This window comes from Trichoderma virens (assembly GCF_000170995.1).
Source record: "Trichoderma virens Gv29-8 chromosome Unknown TRIVIscaffold_4, whole genome shotgun sequence".
Classification (NCBI taxonomy): Eukaryota; Fungi; Ascomycota; class Sordariomycetes; order Hypocreales; family Hypocreaceae; genus Trichoderma; species Trichoderma virens.
The window spans coordinates 2,313,065-2,332,659 of NW_014013745.1; the positions used below are offsets into that span (position 1 = coordinate 2,313,065).

Here is a 19,595-nt window from a genome sequence, read left to right on the forward strand (position 1 = left end):
CCTCGATTGGGGAGTCGAGACTTGACCTGTGAGAATGGAACACCGCAAAATCAGCAGCTGAGACAACAGTTGATTGTTTGTTTGACGCTGCATCGTGACGTGGGTCCGCGACCGCGTTTGTTTACTTCCCTCGCCGGGTGGGGCGCGGGTTCAGCCACTGAACTTACAGCGCTTGGCTCCCTGGAAGCCCCTGGAAGCGCCACACTAGGGAGAGGGACATCAATTGTAATTTACGGGGTACTGTCCATGTAATCCATCAGATAGGGGACTGAAATAAGTTGAGTCTGCTGCTGGATTTACATTGCAACTAATAGCTATAGCTCATTTTCTTTTCTTTCTTTTCTTTTTATAATCCATATTAAGGTAGACCTCAATAGCTGGGACGATGATCAAGAGTTTGGGACGGTTTCGTCGAACATGGTAGGGGAGGGAAGCTCCTATGAGAGAGAGAGAAAAAAACCTTGTAGAAACTTACATGTATTTCATATTAACGGTTTGCATGAGGGTGATAACAAAGAGATGAGTGGCTGCGCATTCTCAAGTTGAAAGCTGTGGCAGGGAAAGTCTTTATATCAAACAGTTCGACAGGGACACAGAAGCACAAAGTATAGCTAAAGCATAAGAATGGCGAACACTCTCGCAAACGAATTAAAGTATCGAATCGCATAATAGCACTGTTATACTTAAGAAAGAAAGAGGTGCCGGCCTGTGACTTGGGCCAAACTCGCAATCTACCTAGGTTGTGAATATGTGAGGGCCAGTATGGGGCCTAATTGCGATTCTCACCGGTATAGATACTTGTAATATGCTATATTTCGTAGAGATACTCTATCTAGTAGCGATACTCTATCTATCTGTAGCTGATAAAATCGTGATTCACACCAAAGTATCTGCCCATGATATAATGGCTAGCAGATGAGATACAATTAGTTCTCGGTGGTCCGGCGTTTTGATACTCAGCCACTCTGTAGAGTCAACCTGCAAGAAGTTATCCTCCATATTGTCAAGCATAGGGACTGTCTCGTAATTTTGGATAAACTCTGGTGAGAATTTGAACCGAAAAAATTTGACACAATCTGAAACTGCAAGAATCGACATGACACTAGGATAAAAAGTCAGCGCGAGGTAAGATGACGTACATTCCAAGTTAAGGGTGACAGATTGGTATAATACCAGGCTTAGAATGCGAGTATGTATTTACTTACTCCGTCGAGAGAGCTAAACTTGTTTCGCTTTGACTCAGAGCCAGTGCCTCTCCGACAAGCTGAGCAAGCAGCTCGTCAGAGATTCTGGGCTTTCCATCAACGATCGTTTGGAACGCCCGTTTCCCTTCTAGGAGAGCGACCTGAAGGAGTGCGCCATTCCTTCCGAGTAATTGAAGTCCTCCGTCATCTATAGCCTCAACCGTCACGTTTTCAATGCTAGTTTGATAGCGATGAGTTAGTCGTACATCGCGGAAGTGAACGAACGGCCCGGCCTTGTTTATTGGCTGTGCGTAGTTAAGCACACATCGAACAAAGGAGCTGGCTAGACGTATGGTAGCATCTTCTAGGAGAGGAGCATAAACTTTCCCTCTATAACCTATGCTGTGTTCAGAGGCCCCTGAAGATGTGGGTGGACGATTAGGTGAAGAGCTCCCAATTACAAAGCTATCTGAGGGGACGAAGTGGTCATAGACAGCCTGCGTCCTTTCACGTCTAGGCCTTTCGGGAGTCGATGGGAGCTCTCCTTCAGTGGAATCTCCCTCCTCAGAATTGCCTCTTTCGACTGCGCGCGTTCTCTCAGCTCTCACAAATGGTGCCAAAGCTGCCCAAACATAGCCCAGACTATCTGGCTGGCACAGCTGCACGATCTGTGGCTCCCACAGCTCAGCAAGCTGGAGGTCCAACGGTCCGGAAATGAGGTCCTGGATGCAAGGGTGAACCTCCATCAGGTGTTCGGGAAAGAATCCATCAAGAAATAAAAGATGCCATTCCGGGGCAGTGCAGATGACTCGGCTCGCGAAAAGATATCGCACATCCCAATTGCTAGCACCGCTCTGGAAGCCAGGAGACTGGCTAAGAGTGACAAAATTGGCATAGTCTTTAGCTCTCTGAAGGAAAACAGAAGGGTATCTCACAGTGTCGTAGTAGGAAGACATGCCGATGAAGAATAATATGAGAGATATCAAGGGTTACAATGAAGAGTAGACGATAGTAGAGAAGGTAGATGATAGTAAAGACAGTGGCCGATAGTAGAGATAGCAGTAGAAATCAGGTGGTATTATGGAGGGCAGATGATGCAATAGAAACCAGGGGATATGATAGATAGGTATTAAAAGCATTGAGGGGAAACAGGGTCACGACGGTATATACATGCAAATTATCACCTCTTTATAACTTCCAAGCTGGTTGCGTATCCGCAGTGTGTCACCCAACGCAATGCCCCTAAGAGTCCGGCTGCACATAATCGCTCGGTGATTTCCTAAACCAGTTTCCAAACATTAGCCCAGTCAATAAACATACGCGAAACCCAATCCTGTGTTACAACCACCAATGTGTTGGTTGGCCAAAATATGGCTATAAATATAATGCCTCGTAATTGGAGAAACAGGGCGCTTAGAAAATGTACTTCGGTGACATGGCCATATTGTGTGTGCCTGAATGTAAACGTGGGGCTGCATGAGAGCGTTAAGCTTCGTGAATAGATACCTGGGTAAAAGGCCCAGACAAGGTGGCGGCAGGTATATTCGATCTCATGGCTCACATTATGGCGAAGACATCTGGAAACCCCGACGTATCCTCCATTTGTATTCGCATACATTACTATAGCCCAGTTCGAGCCACTGCTCTCTATTATCGTACATGTTCTATCTAACAGTTGCTCTAATCCATGGACCTCGTCCTTCTATATACACTACATTATGCCATCGCATACATTCCATAACTACTAAAGCAAACCGGGGACACCTAACTATGTGCTCCATTGATACACAATATCAAAACACCCAGAACACCATGCACTCAATAAAAAAAAAAAAAAAACGCAAGCCCCACCACTTAATAGAATTACCTCACATCTGATCAAGATTGATACATCCAACTGTCGTTGGCAGTGACGTATCTGGAGCCTTATTGTCCAGATTCCGCTTGATATCCGGGGTAGACATTGATGGGCAAAGGAGTGTTAAGAGACGAGCGCGGAGCGTCTGGGGTGGCGAAATAGGTACTTCATGGACCTCAACTGAAGTGCATATGGGTGTTGGCGGTGATATAGACGAATCATCAAACATATCCAACAAGAAGGAAGAAATGCTCGCCGTGTAAAGGTAAAGATAATCTTTAGACTTGAACGAGCATAGAACCTGAGACTATCGAGCATTCAACACATTAGCATCACAACCACTATAGTTTGGAAATCAAATGGGCACACCGAGAAGAATCCCCCTTCGGCTTCCTGCATAGAGCCGGCTTTGTCCAAATGTTGCCGCTTTTTCTGGGCTACAGCAATCAATAGTGCAACAATATATGGATCTTGCAGCGGCTCAGGTGGATTGAGTCTTTTCCATTTATGTTGCCAAATAGCTTGACCGGGAGGATTATATCGTGCAGTCCTGTAGCATCGCAGCGTGTCTTTTCGCAAGCTTTCAAGCTCCCCAAGATCAACAAACGCGGCTACTGGCCATTCGGATGTGTTCGAAACACTCTCTTCATCTTGATGATAAAGAAGCGTGCAACTAAGCTTCTTCTTTAAACGATCAAAATGCAGCGCTCCGCCAGAACTAAAAGAGGTGAGTAGACAGACTACAAACTTGCAGAGAGCTGATGACGAACCGAGAACGCAGTGGACATTCTGGTGCAGCAAGAAGTTTCTGGATATTATGAAGCCGACAGCCATATTTCCACCAGTTTCTTAGATATTCTTTTACATAAAGATTTCCATCATGCTCTTGAGAGAATCTGAGGTTGGTATTTGAAGGCGCGAGGATGGGATCTTGAAAAGAGAATCCGAGAAGCTCAAGATGGCGACTAGTCCAACAAATCGGAGAGACCAGAATCTGTTCCCCAGCGTAAAGGCGTGCGATTCGCCGGATAGATAAAGTATCAGAAGATACTGGAGAAACTTCGGTTGTGGTGGGAGCAGGAATAGAGATATGAGAGCGCGGCGAACAGCAATTCATGATGGCACAGTTTGACATTGTTCAGTGCCGTTCACATTGTATGAAGGTTAGCACGTTTAAGTGTGACGCGCTGGGTGAGACGGCGCGTTGAGTGCTAAAAGACTTGCAGAATTCGCTTATGTAATCTTCAGGTACTTATAAGATACTTAGTCTGGGTTGGATTTGCTCGGAGGATAAGGTATACTTAAAGTACCTTCTCTGGTCCGTCGAAGAGGCAGGTCTGTAATGTCGAATGACTGACCATTGGTTCATGTAGTTTTGGTATAGTACCTACCTGCTTGAGTTTGTTTTGATTTCATTGGCAGATTGATGGTTGTTTTCGATATTCTATGTAGTCATCGAAAATAACCAGATGAGGCGCCTTCAGAGTCACCTCTTCTCTAGTTTCATTCAGTCCACCAAAATAGTAGCACCAACGTGAGTTCAACAGAGGGCAGGCATAATGACAACAGATAGCGATTCAATTAGAAAGGATCCATCTCAATTACCATGCTACACTACAACTTTCCAGCATCCTTCAAAGCCTTTCCGCCATCAACAAGGACGCACCAACCCTCAGAGCCTCGCCCTCCTTCTCCGTAGACGACAGCCTCAAAAGTTCCGTCTGCCAGGGCGAAATCTAGAACTTCCTTGTCAAAAGTGCCGGGCTGCAGCCAGATTGCAGGGATGCCGACGCTCTTGGCTTCCTTAAGGACATTGAGGGTGATGCCGGGGTGAGTAATGATGGAAACGGACGTTTCCGTCGGCTTCGGCAGCGACTTGACATCCGGCACTGTGGGATAATCCTCGTCATTCACCGTGACTGTCTTGGATGCTGGGTTGATGGCAGTGACGGGCAGGTCATGGTTCAGATACCAGGCATGAACTATAAGACAATCACCAGTCAGAGAGTTGTCCTGATATCAAAGGAGGGGCTTGTGTTGGACCTTTGTGACCAAATTTGGCGGGGTTGGAGCTAGCTCCCACAACTGCGAAGAAGGGGGACGAGAAGAAGCGCTTCGCTGTGGCCTCAGTAACTGCAGCCATGGTTTCTGTAACTGTGTGATTTGGTCGAAGAGAGGTGTTTCCTTGTGAATTAATTCGGTTGAGAGTGATTATTCTTCATGAGAATATTTCTAAGCACCGGGCCCGACTAGCTGACGTGATTCTTCACAAGAAGTCCTCATCGGTTGATTGTCGGAACATGACATTTTTGAGGTTTATCGGGATGGCACTCCATGGTAGCATCGGCGGGTGAACGGCATAGATAACAATCTATTGAGACCGTAATTAACTATCTTGTTTGGGTAAAGTTGGTGGTTAGACGAGTCGTTTGCTGTTGATTCGAGACGATTCTGCGGCGCTCGAGAGGACACATTCAACTACAGGGTAGGCAGCTACAGGGTTAGAAGCGCAGAGTTGGTGATGGATCATTACGGCCATGTTATTTCTCGTGTGGAATATATTCAATTGCGAGTTGGATATGAAGGAACGAGGAGGGCCCTGTGTTTATAATGCCCTGTGAAATTCCCACGAGCTTGCTATCTGCGTGTTGTTATCCTTGGCCTGATGCCCGCTCTTGGGTTCTAAAGAGAAATTGCAGCACTCTCGAGTGTAGGCGCCTGCGATAGTGAGACGACGTCTGTTTGAAAACCCTGGTCCTGTGCTGTTCTTGGTAATCTGCGGCTATACATGCAAAATGGATGCATAACCAGAGCATAGCGTGTTATGAGACGCAATGCACGGCATAAGCCAAGCAAATCATCCGTCCACTACGCCGCCTAATTATACAGACCGCCTCCCGACAAGCGACAGGTCGATTGGCTGCGATGCCGACTATTGACTCGTTGCCCCGTCAGAACCAGGCAAGGGGACCCAGTGGGGCATCAATGTCAGGAGACGCCGACCTCTTGTTGTCATTTTCGTCTTTGCATCATTGTTGAGTCCGAAAGACATCATTGCCGACGTTTTTGGAAGACGCGTGCTGAACCGACTTTGCGACAGCAACACAGAGACAGTCCCATCTGACAAAGCACTAAGACACCAATCACAATGGTGAGTTGCCCCAGCACCGCTCGATGTAAACAAGGCCGGCCCGAGTTTGTCTGGGTGCTGGCGCCGCACATGATTCGCCAGCACCTGTTGCTTCCCGTTTTGCGCGCAACTCGAAAGCCAAATATCCCCAAAACAAACTGCTTTCCCCCGTTTCCTGCTGCGAGAGAAGCTACACCACTCGGTCGCATTCGATAGACTTGCGCTTCAGCCCGGCATTTGCACACTTTAAGCGAGAAAAAACGAAGCAGAAAAAGGAAAAAAACATGGCTTCTAACCAGTTTGACTCCCAGGCCTCGACCAACTACAAGGAGGCTTTCGCCCTGTTCGACAAGCGCGGCAACGGTCGCTGTGCCATCGACTCGCTCGGCGACCTGCTGCGAGCATGCGGCCAGAACCCCACGCTGGCCGAGATCCAGGAGCTCGAGAAGGGCCTTGGAAGTGAATGTAGGTTTCGCACTTCTCCCGTCGCCGTTTGTCCGAATGCGCAGTTGTGCTGACTTGTGTTCCCCCCCTATAGTTGACTTTGAGGCCTTCCAGCGCATCCTGAACCGACCAGGCGGCTTCCGCGACCCTGGCGAGCCCGAAGAATACTGCCGTGGCTTCCAAGTGTTTGACAAAGACATGACGGGCTTTATCGGCGTCGGCCAGCTCAAGTACATCCTGACCAACCTGGGCGAGAAGATGACGGAGGAGGAGGTCGACGAGCTGCTCAAGGCTGTGGACACCAGCTCTGGCCAGATCAACTACACAGGTGAGCCATCGCTGGCATTGCATTTTCACCTACATATCTCTCTCCCTTTATCACATCCGGCTTGCTGACCGTGCGCTTGTTTATCCGCAGATCTTGTCCGAACTATTCTCGCCAACTAAGATTCCCCTTGTATGAAGAACCTAACCCGGTGGCATCTTCTTGCATCTGCGAACGGGATGGCGTTGCTATGTGTTTGTTTTGATTATGGCAGTGGAATTGGGCATGCTTGGGATTGATGAATTTTTCTTTTGTACGGGATGGCCGTAGGCTTTGTTTGCTACCGTAGCTATATGGATATGTATTGGTGCTTGGAGGGCACCGTGAGTCGGCCGAGCAAGCTTCTTGAATCATTCCATGTTATCTGCGCATTTTACTCGATTTGAAGGTGGCCGCTACCTGGACAGGTAGTGGGCGATTGTTTCATACATGTTGACGACGTAGGCAGCTCTAAAGCTATTCCCTACCCATTAGTAATATATGCAGCTACCTGGGTATCTATCAATATTGTTGCAACCATTAGAACTTGCATGTAGTAATAGTCCGCTTGCAAAGCTAATGGATTTCCCCTCGATCCTTTTCCCTGGCGGAGCAACCCCGCGATGCGGTTGGGTTTAGCGGCTCACCACCTGCCGGATAAGGTCACTCCAAGACAGCAGAGCTTATTGGCATGTGGTAATAACACTGCCTAAGCTGAATTCAATTGCCCTCGTCAGTAAGTGCATACAATAGGTGGCAATTCAGAACAGAATAAACAACACTGAAATTACCTTCTACTTTGGTTCTTTACTGTCTCGGCAACTTTTCCCTCTGTAAATTTAGCTTTGATCGGGGCCGTTAGAATCTACTAAGCTACCTTCTACTAGGTATCTTAGTCTCATTGATGGCCTTCTGTAAAGTATAATGGCTACGAGATTGACGCCATATTCCCCATGGCTGCCGAAACAAGCAGTCATTTACCGGCGCTAAAGAAACAAGACAATGCAAAACAATATAACATAACAGTACATACAAACGTAGCACAATGCAATAATACAACCAGCACAATTGACGTTTTCGATCTGGGCGCTCAATTCACACTGTTCCAGCGAGAGCCGCGTCCTGCCGCGTCAACGGTCTCGTCTCTGGGCATCACTCTACCTACCCCTCACCAGCACTCAATTTCCGCCGTTCTGGTAGGCTGAGCCAACATCACGCTGTCATACGTCCTGCAGTCCAAGCGGGCCAATTTGGGACAGAATCTCCGGCCAGCTTGTACTTCGTACGTAAGAACCGCCCGTCATCGAGCTGGAGCGACCTCGTGCCATAAAGCCCCTCCTTCTCCTCCTCTCTCTCCTCGTGCTCCTTCTCGCCGCAACCCTGGCTTCCCAACGAGCTCTTCTGCGCCTCAACTCTCTTGCGAGTCACGTACGGCTGCAAGGAATAACTCGACTTCCGTCATATCGTCGCCTCTTGACCACCAGCAGCATGGCTCCCGAGCAGTATCGAACTCCGCCGCAGCGACCGCCTGTGTTTACGGCCACGGCTGAGTCCATCCTGGCCGATGCCAAGAAGAGCGCTGAGCAGAGCAAGAGTGTTTTGGATCAAATCGTTGCCAGCGTGACCCCCGAGACTGCCACCTTCGACAACACTCTGAAGCCCATCCTCATTGATGGCAACGATTCCTCGGGCCCCCAGAACATCCTGACCTTTTATCAGCATGTATCGACAAACGAGTCCCTCCGAGAAGCTTCCACCAAGGCGGAAGAGCTCCTGAACGATTTCTATATTGAGGCAAAGATGCGAGAGGATGTGTTCAAGCTAGTGGACGCGGCTTATGCCACGCGAGCCTCCCAAAACTTGGACAAAGAGTCGCTCCATATCCTGGAGAAGGAACGTCAAAAATACATCCGCAATGGCCTGCTTCTTCCAGCCGGCGAGAAGAGAGACCGCTTCAAGGAGATCCAGAAGCGTCTTAGTCAACTCTGTATCCAGGGAAAGAAGAATCTCAACGAGGAAAAGGGTGGAGTCTGGTTTACCCCCCAGGAGCTCGAGGGAGTGCCCAAGGATGACATTGATGTCGACACACTCGAAAAAGGAACCGGCGAAAACGAAGGAAAGGTGAAGGTTACTTTCAAATACAACCACTTTACCCCCCTGGGTAAATATGCCATACACGAAAATACCAGACGGAGATATGTTATTGCAGAGGCCAACAAGGTATGAGCATAGCACATCACTTTTCCCCCTACAAGGGCTGTGACTATCGATGAACCTTTTACTGACGCGGCGTGTCTAGGTAAACAACAATGTTGAGATTTTCTCCCAAATCATGGACCTTCGAGATGAAGCTGCTCGACTTTTGGGCTACCCGAACCATGCCAGCCTCCGGATTGAGGAGAAGATGGCCAAGTCACCGGCACGTGTAAACGAGTTTTTGGGCGACCTGCGAACTCGCCTGGCCCCTGGTGGTGAGAAGGAAGTCCAGAAGCTCCTGGAATACAAGAAGCGGGACTACGAAGAGCGCGGCATCCCCTTTGACGGCAACTTTTATATGTGGGATACCGCTTACTACTCGAGGATCATGAAGGAGAAGGAGTACAGCGTAGACGAGGTCGCAATCTCACAGTATTACCCAGCAGAATCAACATTCGCCGGCATGCTAAAGATTTTTGAAGAAATCTTTGGCTTTGTCTTTGTTGAGCTCGGACCGGAAGATCGAGCGCGGCTGAGCCCAAGTGGCAAAGCTGAAGACATCTCCTGGCATGAAGACGTCATCGTCTACAGCGTTTGGGATGAGCCAGCCAAGGGTGGTGAATTCTGCGGCTACCTGTACCTTGATCTCTTCCCCAGAGACAACAAGTACGGGCATTATGCAAACTTTGGAATCGAGCCGGGCTTCCTTACCGTCGATGGAAAGAGAAGCTACCCATCGACCTCCCTGGTGTGCAATTTTAGCAAGCCAACGGCAACCAAGCCGTCGCTGCTCAAGCACCATGAAGTCGTTACCTTCTTCCATGAACTTGGCCACGGTATCCATGACCTCGCTGGCCGATCTCGTTTCAGCTATACCCACGGAACCGCCACAGTGGCCGATTTCGTTGAAGCACCCTCTCAGATGCTTGAGAACTGGTGCTGGACACCAAGTGTCTTGAAGTCGCTGTCAAAGCACTGGGAGACGGGTGAAAGCATCCCCGACGAGCTTGTAGAGAAGCTGGTCAAGACCAAGCATCTCAACTCGGCAATCGGCGCGCTGTCTCAGCTCGTTATCGGTACCTTTGACATGACCGTCCATGGACCGAAGAGCAACGAGGAAGCCAAGACTACGCACTACGGCAAGCTTTGGAACCAGCTTCGTCACGATATTTCGGGCATCAAGGGCCCGGAGGATGCCGGTGAAAATATGTATGACCCCCCCCTCCTCTTTTCCACTCGATTGCGTGGCTCATAACTAACTTGTGATAGGGAATGGGGCAACCGATATGCCACCATTGGCCACTTCCTTGGCGGTTATGACGCCGGCTACTATGGCTACCTCTATTCTGAAGTTTTCTCGTTGGACATGTTCCACTCCTTCTTCAAGAAGAACCCAATGGACGGTAAAGAAGGCCGACGATACCGCAGCACTGTGCTGGAACGTGGCGGCAGCATCGAAGAGATGGAGTTTTTGAAGGAGTTTTTGGGCAGAGAGCCTAGCACCGAGGCGTTTTACGAAGAATTGGGCATTGCTGTCAAATAAGTGTTGCACACTAGATGCTACCTAGATAGTTGGCATTCGTATTATACAAATACAAAAGAAGGCAAGACACATACACTGGCAAAACAATGAGGACTATATATATCATCACCCTAATATATATATATATATATAGATCATTCATTTCATTAACCGACCGCTTCTTTTTGACCTTATTCGCAGTGATCTCAGCTTGATCGAGTGCCAAAAAGACAAAAAATTGCGACCTGTGTGGATCGAACACACGACCTTCAGATATCAGGTGATTGAAGTTGGAACTTCAGTCTGACGCTCTCCCAGCTGAGCTAAGGTCGCAATCCATTGGTTAAAATAGCAGCGGGATTTTTCATATTATACAGGCTGTGAGATTTGTGGGAAGATGGCTTGGATCGTGGGGGTTCAAAGAAGTGGAGATTTGGAAGGAGGCGTATTTTTGGGAGGGAGCACGTGCAGCTCTGCCATTCAGGTGGATCGTGAGTACGTACCTTTCTCTGTTGATTGGATGAAGAAGTTTCCACATGTTGCAGTCGTGATATTCAATGTCTGTGTTCTTGCTATACGGTGTTTTGTTTGCATGAAGGGGCTGTGATGAGCGTTGGGATAAACCGATGAATGGACGAATCAATGCATCGATAACATAATCCCGCCAAAAGAGGAAAAAAAGCACAATCACAATGTCACTTATAATCTGCGCGCCGTCCGAAGCCGAAGCCCCTGCGGTATCAACGGTGCATCTGAGGGCCATGGACGAAAACCTCCTTACGCACGCACAGTTCCCGAGTCCCGAGGGCCTGCAGTTTTTCCACTCCTGGCTGGAGAGGAACACGCTGGAGCATCTGCGAGACGGGGACAAGGGGGTACTGGTTGCGAAGGACGGGGAGACGGGGGAGGTGGTGAGTTTTGTCAAGTGGCTGGTTCATAGGCCTGGCGAGGGGGAGCAGCAGCATCAAGTTGAGGAGGAGTGGCCGGATGTTGCGAGGGGGGAGTATTTGGATCCGTATGCAGCGTTGACGGAGAGGGTGAGGAATAGGGCTGTTGGAGAGGAAGCGGCATATTACCGTGAGTTTATTTTCTGATTTCATTGCTATTTTACTTGGGCATATTGGGGGAAGAGCAGAAATGCTTTGATTTGATCGGCTGCTAACAATAAGGTTTCGATAGATCCAACATATCTCTGCACGGATCCTCGCTGGGCTGGGCGCGGCGCTGCGTCATTGCTTCTGCGCAAGGTTCAGGACCTTGCCGCGGCAGACGGTCTCCCTCTTGTGTTGGAGGCTACGATGAATGCCGTGACATTTTACCAAAAGATGGGGTTTGAGATTAAAGATGAGCTGTCGATGATGCTGCCGCCTCGAGGGTCGAGCGAGCCTACGGAATTTTATGAAGAGAAGTGCATGGTGTGGGTGCCGCCGAAGGGCGCAGTGGCAGCGTCGTGAAGGGGAGGTTTAATTGTACAAGGCTGTAAGTGTGAAATAGAAGTGTTGAAATGTATGTTGCCAAATTATAGAAGGGAAGGACTCTCATCTTGTGGCTTGATACCTGTCTTATCGATTCTTTGATAGATCAGCATCAAGCTTACACGGCTGGAAAGCACAGCATCTCACGAGTTGCATCATTGGCGGAATCCCCACATGCACGTGGCATATAGCCTGATTGGGGGAACCTGTCTACACGTATCGATCTTCTCCACGGGGGAATGGCATGTTCAGCTGAAGGCATCTAACACTGACTGAGTCGTGGCCTCGATGCTACAGATGGATGGCGATGAACCGAGGGAACGGAGAATGTCGATTCCGGGATCGGGATAATTGCAATCCAAACGGCCGTGTTTAATCACGTCAAACGTGCGGTCTGGGCTCTCCAAATCAGCAGACGAGCGCGGGAGAGCCAAATCTCGTTACGTAGTGTCATCTCATCATAGCTGCGGGCCGCTTCCTAGATCGCGTGAGGGAGGGGAGCAGCACCGAAAAGATGCATGCCAATGCGTCTGCGAGAAAAAAAAGCCAAGCAGCACTTTTGTCGACTGAAACATTTGTCTTGATCGAGCACATCCTCATGCATATGACGTCTACTGAGTCACTTGGACGCCCTCGACGGCCCCTCGCTTGAGCTTGGGAGCGGCGATCCAACGCTGCACGGAGGGAACTTTGCGATGGGCACGATTGGAGCCGGGTTGAAACAAGAACGGGCCGTTGCTACGTGGACTAAAAAAGGTTCGCGGAGACGACCGAAGACGGACCAAGGAGAAATAAAAGCAATAATGAAAAAAAAAAAAAAAGTTTGGCCGCGCGGGTTCGCTAGCACGGCTTGTAAACATTTTGTTACGTGTTCTCTGCGGCCTTGCGATATTAGAAAGCGTGACGGTTGGCGCGCTCGATTGGATATGCCAGAGCCAAAAAGGCCGCAAAACGGGGAGTTTCGATGATTGTGTGGGGGGCACGTGTATTGCGCGGGCAGGGGGTTTGGGGCGACGAGCCGAGCTATTTTCGTTGCTCGTTCGTTCCGGCGTCTCGTTGCATGAAGTGATGAGGAACGGGGAGAGCAGGGGGGGAGAGAAATACACAGCAGCAGAGCGAGCTTCGTCTGATGAAGACAAGACAAGACAAGAATACAAATACTTGTATAATAATTCTCGCAAATTGCAACCTCCGGAGCTCGGCTAACGTGCCTTGGCGCCTGTGCCTCTGTCTGTACGAGGCGGGCGCCACTGGCACGAGATATGCTGCCAAAACCACCCAATGAGGCTGAATCAAGATGCAGTAGCAGATGCCGACGTGAATGGAGTGGTGGTGACATGCCACCTGAGATGGCCCGGGGGGCTGAACGCGAGCCGTGGCCATTACGTGAGAGGTATTCAGGGCCTGCAGCACGAGTGGTTTTCCATTTGGTAATAGCACGAGCCGCAGCTTGTTTTCAATTTGTGTTTGTTGCTAGCGGAACCAATGCAATGCTGCCTTTATTGCTTATTGCTTATTATTTATTTTTTTCGGGCTTATTATCAGGCACGCGTTGATTGATTCGGCCCAAAGATAGGTAGGTAGATCAGCAGCTGACAACGACAAGGCTGCTGCTTCATTCATGCTTTGAAAAACGTCGACGGTCGTTGGCCAATGCAGCCTCCCAGGTACAAATAACTCGGTAATAATATCTACCTAATTACCTAGTTCCTGTATCCATCATTAACACTAGACGGTCCCGACGCCCTCTTTCCCGAAGCTGCCTGTTTGGGCCGGCGACAACGCAAAAACACATCTTGCTTGACTCAATGCCCACCAAATCTGATCTCCAGTTTGGTGGGGAGGCATCCAAACGGGCTAAAATGCACGGCGGTGACGTACATGCAACACGGAAATATTACTCTAGCGCTCTTTCTCGGCCGTACCCTGTACATACAGCGCCAAGCGCAGCTTTATCTCCAGCCGTTATTAATTTTGATCCGTCACAGATAAGACAAGGTTGCAGGCCCGATTAACTAGCAGAAACGGCGTCGGTATCGCATACCTGCGCCCGTCCCCACTCGCAACGACAGACGGATGCATTTGGACCCTGATTTATTCGGGGTGACTAAAGCAATGAGACTGAGACATTGGAAGCTGCTGCTCTGCACTGCACGGGTGCTCGTACCTGGTACCAATCACGGGCAGAGCAAATCAATGCGTTGCATCGCATCGCATCTCATCTCATGCGTGCTTTGTATAGAGTACTTTGGTACTGTACGTGTACTCGTACGGAGTATTAGCATTCATTATTACAAGTGGTCTTCGGATGGCCTTCGGATGGGCCCATCTCCGTTGGCCTCTTGGGATACCCCGTTCTTATGCTAGGCATAGGGATAATACTCCGTGCAAGCACTAGGCTCTCGGGGAGAAACACAAAAAGCTCAGGACCTGAAACCAGGCGTTCGGAAACACTCACAAAATGCCACCGAGACACTTTTGTGGGCTCCAGGCACCTCGATTTCTTTGAGTCGGATGCTGGAAAAAGGGGGATGAAGTGAATAGCATATGTTTCATTCTATCTCAGTTTTCACGGTAGCTGCAGGTGACCCTAGAAGATTGACTTCTCAATGCTTCTACTGTATGCGTGGTGTGACACTGAGAATTAAACAATTTGAGTTTTAATTGTGCCAAGCATTGAGGATGCTGCTGTGCCACCGGGATTCCTGTTGAGCATTTTCCGTACAAAGTTTTGGACGTCGTACTTTGTAAGCATGCCTCGTACATGTGAGTCGAGTCTGTAGTATTGCATCCCACACAGCGACGGATCCCATCCCATCCACATGAATCTAGCCTCAGCACTGCTTGCTAGCTCAGCACCTGTATGTACTGAGTACCTGGGCAGCAAGGTAAGACGTTGAGTAATAGTGACCCGCCAGCAGCGCGATTAGCGAGCGATATCTCAGGTACTCCGTACTTGGGCGAGCATCGAGCCATCCATTGCATTGCATCGCGTTGAATTGCTGCTGATGCTTGTCTCGTCTTACCCGGGCTGGCTGCATTCTGCATTCTTATCACTCGACGCTCAACCAAATCAGCTTCGAGCATCATCATTCTTACGTTTTGGTAGCTGCCTGCTCTAGCCACGGCTGGTCGGTGGCGGCGCCCTTTATTGAACGAAAAAGAGGCCCCTTTGCCTAGTCCGCCTTCCGGGCTCGAGATCGCCAAGCAAACGCCATTTTACAAACCGCCGTGGTTGGGTTGGCTCAAGCCGAAGTCTCTCACTAGCATCGGCGAGGGACCGGCCTAAAGCGTCCCATCGCTTGTGTGACAATCCATCCACACTGGGTCCGTTCCGGTAAAAAGGGTAGCCCTGGTCTGGGGAAGCACATGTCATTTGTCTATCCTCATCTTTACGTCCTTCTTCTCGCTCATTCTTAGAACTCTCTCACCCTCTCACTTATCTTTTCCCTCAGCTAGTCATCGGTCGTTTTCGGAAGCCACAGACACGACAAGGAAGACTCAAGAAACGAGCTGCGGCGTGGCTATTCAGCCTCTTAGATCTCGCCTTTCTCCCGGCCCGTCCGTTCAGCTGCTGCTCTTGGCCTGTCTATCATCTGTCATATCCTTCGCACATAGCTAAGGCATCTGCTGATACCACCGCCACCCTCTACGTATCTTGGCTGGTCCAAACTTGGCCTGATGCTCTCCGCCAGAATCCTAAGAACATCAGCTTGATGAAGTCGATCTAGGAAGGGAACAGAAAAAAAAAAGGCCTGCGAGGTGGTGCTTTCTCCAGCTTTATACTCGGTACCCCCGGTTCAAATGACGCCGATAACCAAAGCCTATCTCATCCTGGCCACCATCATCACCTGAACTCAAGTTCCCCAAACGCGTATCTCCTCCTAATCTGGCTGTCATCTGTTTACTTCCTCCCCCAATCCCATCCTGCTGCTCGAAAAAGGCCGTCTTTGGCGGGTACCAGCGACCGGGTCGTCGACCAGTCTTGCTCGTGCTCCTTATCTGCTTCGGACTAAACAGTAGCGCCACGCCCTTTTTCAGCAACCTTATCACGGACACCCACAAAAAAAGCAACAAGGGCCGATCTGTTACAGTTGACCAACCGCTGCTTTGGCTTTACCATCCCCTTATCTCTCCGCCGTTTCCGTTATCGGGCGACCCGAGAGACACTCGTCCGTCCTCATCCAGCATTGGACTCAAGCTTCAGCCTTTGACGTGTTGCGTCATACCCGAGTTGCCAGGCGTGGGGAGCCTCCTTCGTCCAGTCTTGGGGCAGCGAATAGCATCACTTTTGCATCTCCGGGGGCTGTTTTGTCACGCAGCCTCCCGCAAGCTCTTGTTTCTTATCCCCCGCTTCCCCCAGTTTACGGCTGCTATCTATCCATCTTGAAGATTAGCAAGCCCTGGAGAGGCGTTTTCGTATCTGCCTTTACTTATCTCCAGCGTTGACTTACCTATACGCAGCGCATAATACAATACCTGCTACGGAGTATCTGCATACAGACCTTAGTAGTATCTATCGCTAATCTATCATACTACACGCGCATACCCATCCGCACGAGCACCAGCCGGTGCTCATCCTAACTGGCCCAGCCATGGCCCATGACGCTCCTATCCAGCGCACGGCGCCAATCGCCATCGCTCCCAAACCTCCTCGGCCGGAGCCACTCCCACTCCCACGCCGCCAGAACAGCTCCCACAGGTTCGAGATAGGCCCCGCGAGCCTGCATGGCAGGGGCTCCATCGACTCCGGCTCGTTTCTTGGGGCTGCCGCTCCCCCGTGCCAGGCCTGTCGATTCTCTGGCACCAGGTGTACCGTGGCCGAGGATGACGATGGCTGTATGCCCTGTCAGCTCAACGGCACTGAATGCTCGCTAGTGTCGCCGAGCCCTCAGACCCGTAAGAGGAAGCTTAACGGGGACTCTGCCGATGAAAGCGTCAAGAGAGGGTCAGTATTGATCTTGTGCCTTTTTGCCTTGCCTTGTTTTGCTTTGCCTTGCCTTGTTTTGCCTTGCCTTGCTCTGCTTTGCTCTGTTTTTGCTCTGCTTCTCCTTCTTCCCCCCCGTGCCGGATTGTCTCGCTTCGACTCGTTCCACCACATGATCCCGCCCTGTCCTGTTCCTCGCAGCCAAAAGACCGTCCCACGTTGCATAGCCATCTGACACATGATTGGTTTTTTAGCTCCCCCGGTATCCCCAGCCGCAGAAATCACAACTCGAGCCTCTCCAGCACCGCTGCCAGCAGTTCTTTCTTGGAAGACATGGCCAATGTCGGTGGCCCCACCATGCTCAAGCGGACGCTAGGTCTTCAGGACGACCGATACAGCCAGTATATCGGCCCCACGACAGATTTCGAGCCCTCTCTCATTAACCTCTCTCCGTTTGACACGCATGACGAGAGCCTTCTGGCCCGCGGCACCCTCCGCAAGGTCAGCGACTCGGACACCTTTCTCATGCTGCCAGACCATAGCACGCCCGGATACGACCATGTAATTGAGGATCTAGACGCCATCGAGGCCATTGTGGCGCCCCATGGCCGCAAGCTCATTGACCTGTATTTCCGGGTCGTTCACCCGGGAATGCCCATCATCCAGAAGACCGTCTTCATGGAAAAGTATGAGCGATCCTATCGCGAATTCTCACCACCTATCCTCGCCGCCGTCTATATCCTCGCCATCAACTGGTGGGATCACCACGATGACCTGTCCAAGCTTCCCCGCCCAGACGTGCGCGAGCTGGAACGACTCGTCCGAACTACGCTCGAAGACGCCATGTACCGACCGAAGCTGTCGACAGTCCAGGCCGGGTTGCTTCTTTCACAGCGACCCGAGGGTGACCAGTGGGCTCCTACTGCGCAGTTGGTTGCCATTGCTCAAGAGCTTGGCCTCCACCTGGACTGCTCAGGCTGGAAGATTCCGCCGTGGGAAAAGGGGCTGCGAAGGCGGCTGGCTTGGGCCCTGTACATGCAGGATAAATGGGGTGCTCTCGTCCACGGAAGGCCGTCTCACATTTTCCCTTCCAACTGGGCCGTCCGACCGTTGCGTGCCAACGACTTTCCCGATGTTGAGTGGGATGAGAACGACCAGGAGGAGCGCCAGGACATAGAAAAAGGCCGCTTAGTCTTTACACGATTCGTGCAGCTCTCCGAGATTCTTTCTGTGATCCTCGACACCTTTTATACTCTGCAAGCCATGCAGACTGTCTCCAACGCGGGCAACGGAGGGACACAGCTGGTCTTGTCCCTGGCAAAACCTATCCAGCTTAAGCTCAAGGAGTGGTATGGCGGGCTGCCTACCAATATTCGGTTGGATTCGTACTCGGCAAGCAAAATGTCATCGAGGCTGTCGTGCATCGGCTATCTTCACCTGGGGTACTTTGCAACTGAAATTACCCTCCATAGACGCATTATTCGATCGCTAGCATCCAACACATCGTCGGTCGACTCGTACGTGCAGCACATCTGCCGCAGTGCCGCCAAGGCTCGTTTGATTTCCGCCATGGATTTTGTCAATCGACTGATGCCAAACCACATCCAGTCGTTTTGGTATTTCGCCTCGAAAACCAACTTTGCCCTCATCGGAACGTTTGGATCTTTGCTATGGGCGACATCGCCGGGCCGAGAGGAGGCGGAGTGGTATAGGCGTCGACTCGGTGAATATCGCTGGACGCTGTCGGTCAGCTCCAAACCGGGCCAGAGCAAAGGCCTGACGGAATTCGCCATGACGATGTTGGATATTTCGACCGGTCTTTTGAAGCAGCTTCCGGAAAAGCCATCCATGAGTCGCACCGGCAGCATGGCAGACTTCTCTGCCATGTCTATGCCTAGCTCATATTCTGGTGGAGTCAACATTTTGGGCAGCTTCAGCAACTTGCCCAGTACAGACGTCAGCAATGCCCAGAGCCCCCGTAGTGAATCAGAGAGCAGTGACGAGGGTATGGGGGACGACGATTATGCCACACCGATGTAAAAAGTTGGAAGAGGCGTTGCCAACATTGCATATATTTTCGATTTTTTTGCTCTCTTTCCCCTTTCTTCTTGTTTTTCTTTTTCTCATTTCGGCTTGAAATATGCGATTTGGAAACGAATGAATGATTTTGGCATCAGTCGTGTGTGGGCACTTCTGGTATTAGTGTTGCATTTCCTCCCCACACTGACGCGATAGAGGAGTTTGATGACTTTTATGTTTGACGGTTCTCTTCTTGTTCCCCCTCTTTTATACTTGACTTTTTCTTACCTGTCTTGTCTATTTTCTTTCACAAGTTTATTTCGGCATAATGTCATTGACGGGAGCCGGTAGAGGAGATACCCGCTCGGAGGCCAGCGGGGATCCGAACGTGTTTAACTAAGGCGTTTAAAGGGAAGTGATGGAATGGATTTTGCAAAGCTAGGATGAAGCAATCGGATTGACGAGGTTGCTGGACGAGTGATGGTCTATTAAAGATGGCATTTTTCTTTCAATTTTATGCGAATATGGCGTGCTCG

General features: G+C 50.2%; 7 protein-coding genes across 7 annotated transcripts; 4 read left to right on the forward strand and 3 right to left on the reverse strand.

Annotated features, from left to right (window-relative positions):
- Positions 1 to 876: 876 nt before the first annotated feature.
- TRIVIDRAFT_61675 (uncharacterized protein) lies at positions 877 to 2,140 on the reverse strand (the record flags this gene model as incomplete). Its single annotated transcript, XM_014103644.1, has 2 exons — positions 877 to 1,102; positions 1,206 to 2,140. The coding sequence occupies 2 exons, from the start codon at positions 2,138 to 2,140 to the stop codon at positions 877 to 879; spliced, it is 1,161 nt and encodes a 386-aa protein (XP_013959119.1).
- A 912-nt stretch (positions 2,141 to 3,052) lies between these two features.
- Positions 3,053 to 3,876, reverse strand: TRIVIDRAFT_61676 (uncharacterized protein; the record flags this gene model as incomplete). Its single annotated transcript, XM_014103645.1, has 3 exons — positions 3,053 to 3,349; positions 3,412 to 3,760; positions 3,791 to 3,876. The coding sequence occupies 3 exons, from the start codon at positions 3,874 to 3,876 to the stop codon at positions 3,053 to 3,055; spliced, it is 732 nt and encodes a 243-aa protein (XP_013959120.1).
- Positions 3,877 to 4,603: 727 nt separating this feature from the next.
- TRIVIDRAFT_230042 (uncharacterized protein) lies at positions 4,604 to 5,257 on the reverse strand (the record flags this gene model as incomplete). The annotated part of the gene is made up of 2 exons (XM_014103646.1): positions 4,604 to 5,024; positions 5,086 to 5,257. The coding sequence occupies 2 exons, from the start codon at positions 5,183 to 5,185 to the stop codon at positions 4,657 to 4,659; spliced, it is 468 nt and encodes a 155-aa protein (XP_013959121.1).
- Positions 5,258 to 6,331: 1,074 nt separating this feature from the next.
- On the forward strand, positions 6,332 to 7,311 carry TRIVIDRAFT_72145 (myosin regulatory light chain cdc4; the record flags this gene model as incomplete). The annotated part of the gene is made up of 3 exons (XM_014103647.1): positions 6,332 to 6,637; positions 6,711 to 6,944; positions 7,035 to 7,311. 3 exons carry the CDS (start codon positions 6,457 to 6,459, stop codon positions 7,061 to 7,063), a joined length of 444 nt encoding a protein of 147 aa, XP_013959122.1.
- A 1,097-nt stretch (positions 7,312 to 8,408) lies between these two features.
- TRIVIDRAFT_72149 (uncharacterized protein) lies at positions 8,409 to 10,807 on the forward strand (the record flags this gene model as incomplete). The annotated part of the gene is made up of 3 exons (XM_014103648.1): positions 8,409 to 9,140; positions 9,220 to 10,325; positions 10,386 to 10,807. The coding sequence occupies 3 exons, from the start codon at positions 8,409 to 8,411 to the stop codon at positions 10,657 to 10,659; spliced, it is 2,112 nt and encodes a 703-aa protein (XP_013959123.1).
- Positions 10,808 to 11,330: 523 nt separating this feature from the next.
- Positions 11,331 to 12,092, forward strand: TRIVIDRAFT_29898 (uncharacterized protein; the record flags this gene model as incomplete). The annotated part of the gene is made up of 2 exons (XM_014103649.1): positions 11,331 to 11,715; positions 11,818 to 12,092. 2 exons carry the CDS (start codon positions 11,331 to 11,333, stop codon positions 12,090 to 12,092), a joined length of 660 nt encoding a protein of 219 aa, XP_013959124.1.
- Positions 12,093 to 16,708: 4,616 nt separating this feature from the next.
- TRIVIDRAFT_31547 (uncharacterized protein) lies at positions 16,709 to 19,080 on the forward strand (the record flags this gene model as incomplete). Its single annotated transcript, XM_014103650.1, has 2 exons — positions 16,709 to 17,061; positions 17,295 to 19,080. The coding sequence occupies 2 exons, from the start codon at positions 16,709 to 16,711 to the stop codon at positions 19,078 to 19,080; spliced, it is 2,139 nt and encodes a 712-aa protein (XP_013959125.1).
- Positions 19,081 to 19,595: the final 515 nt, after the last annotated feature.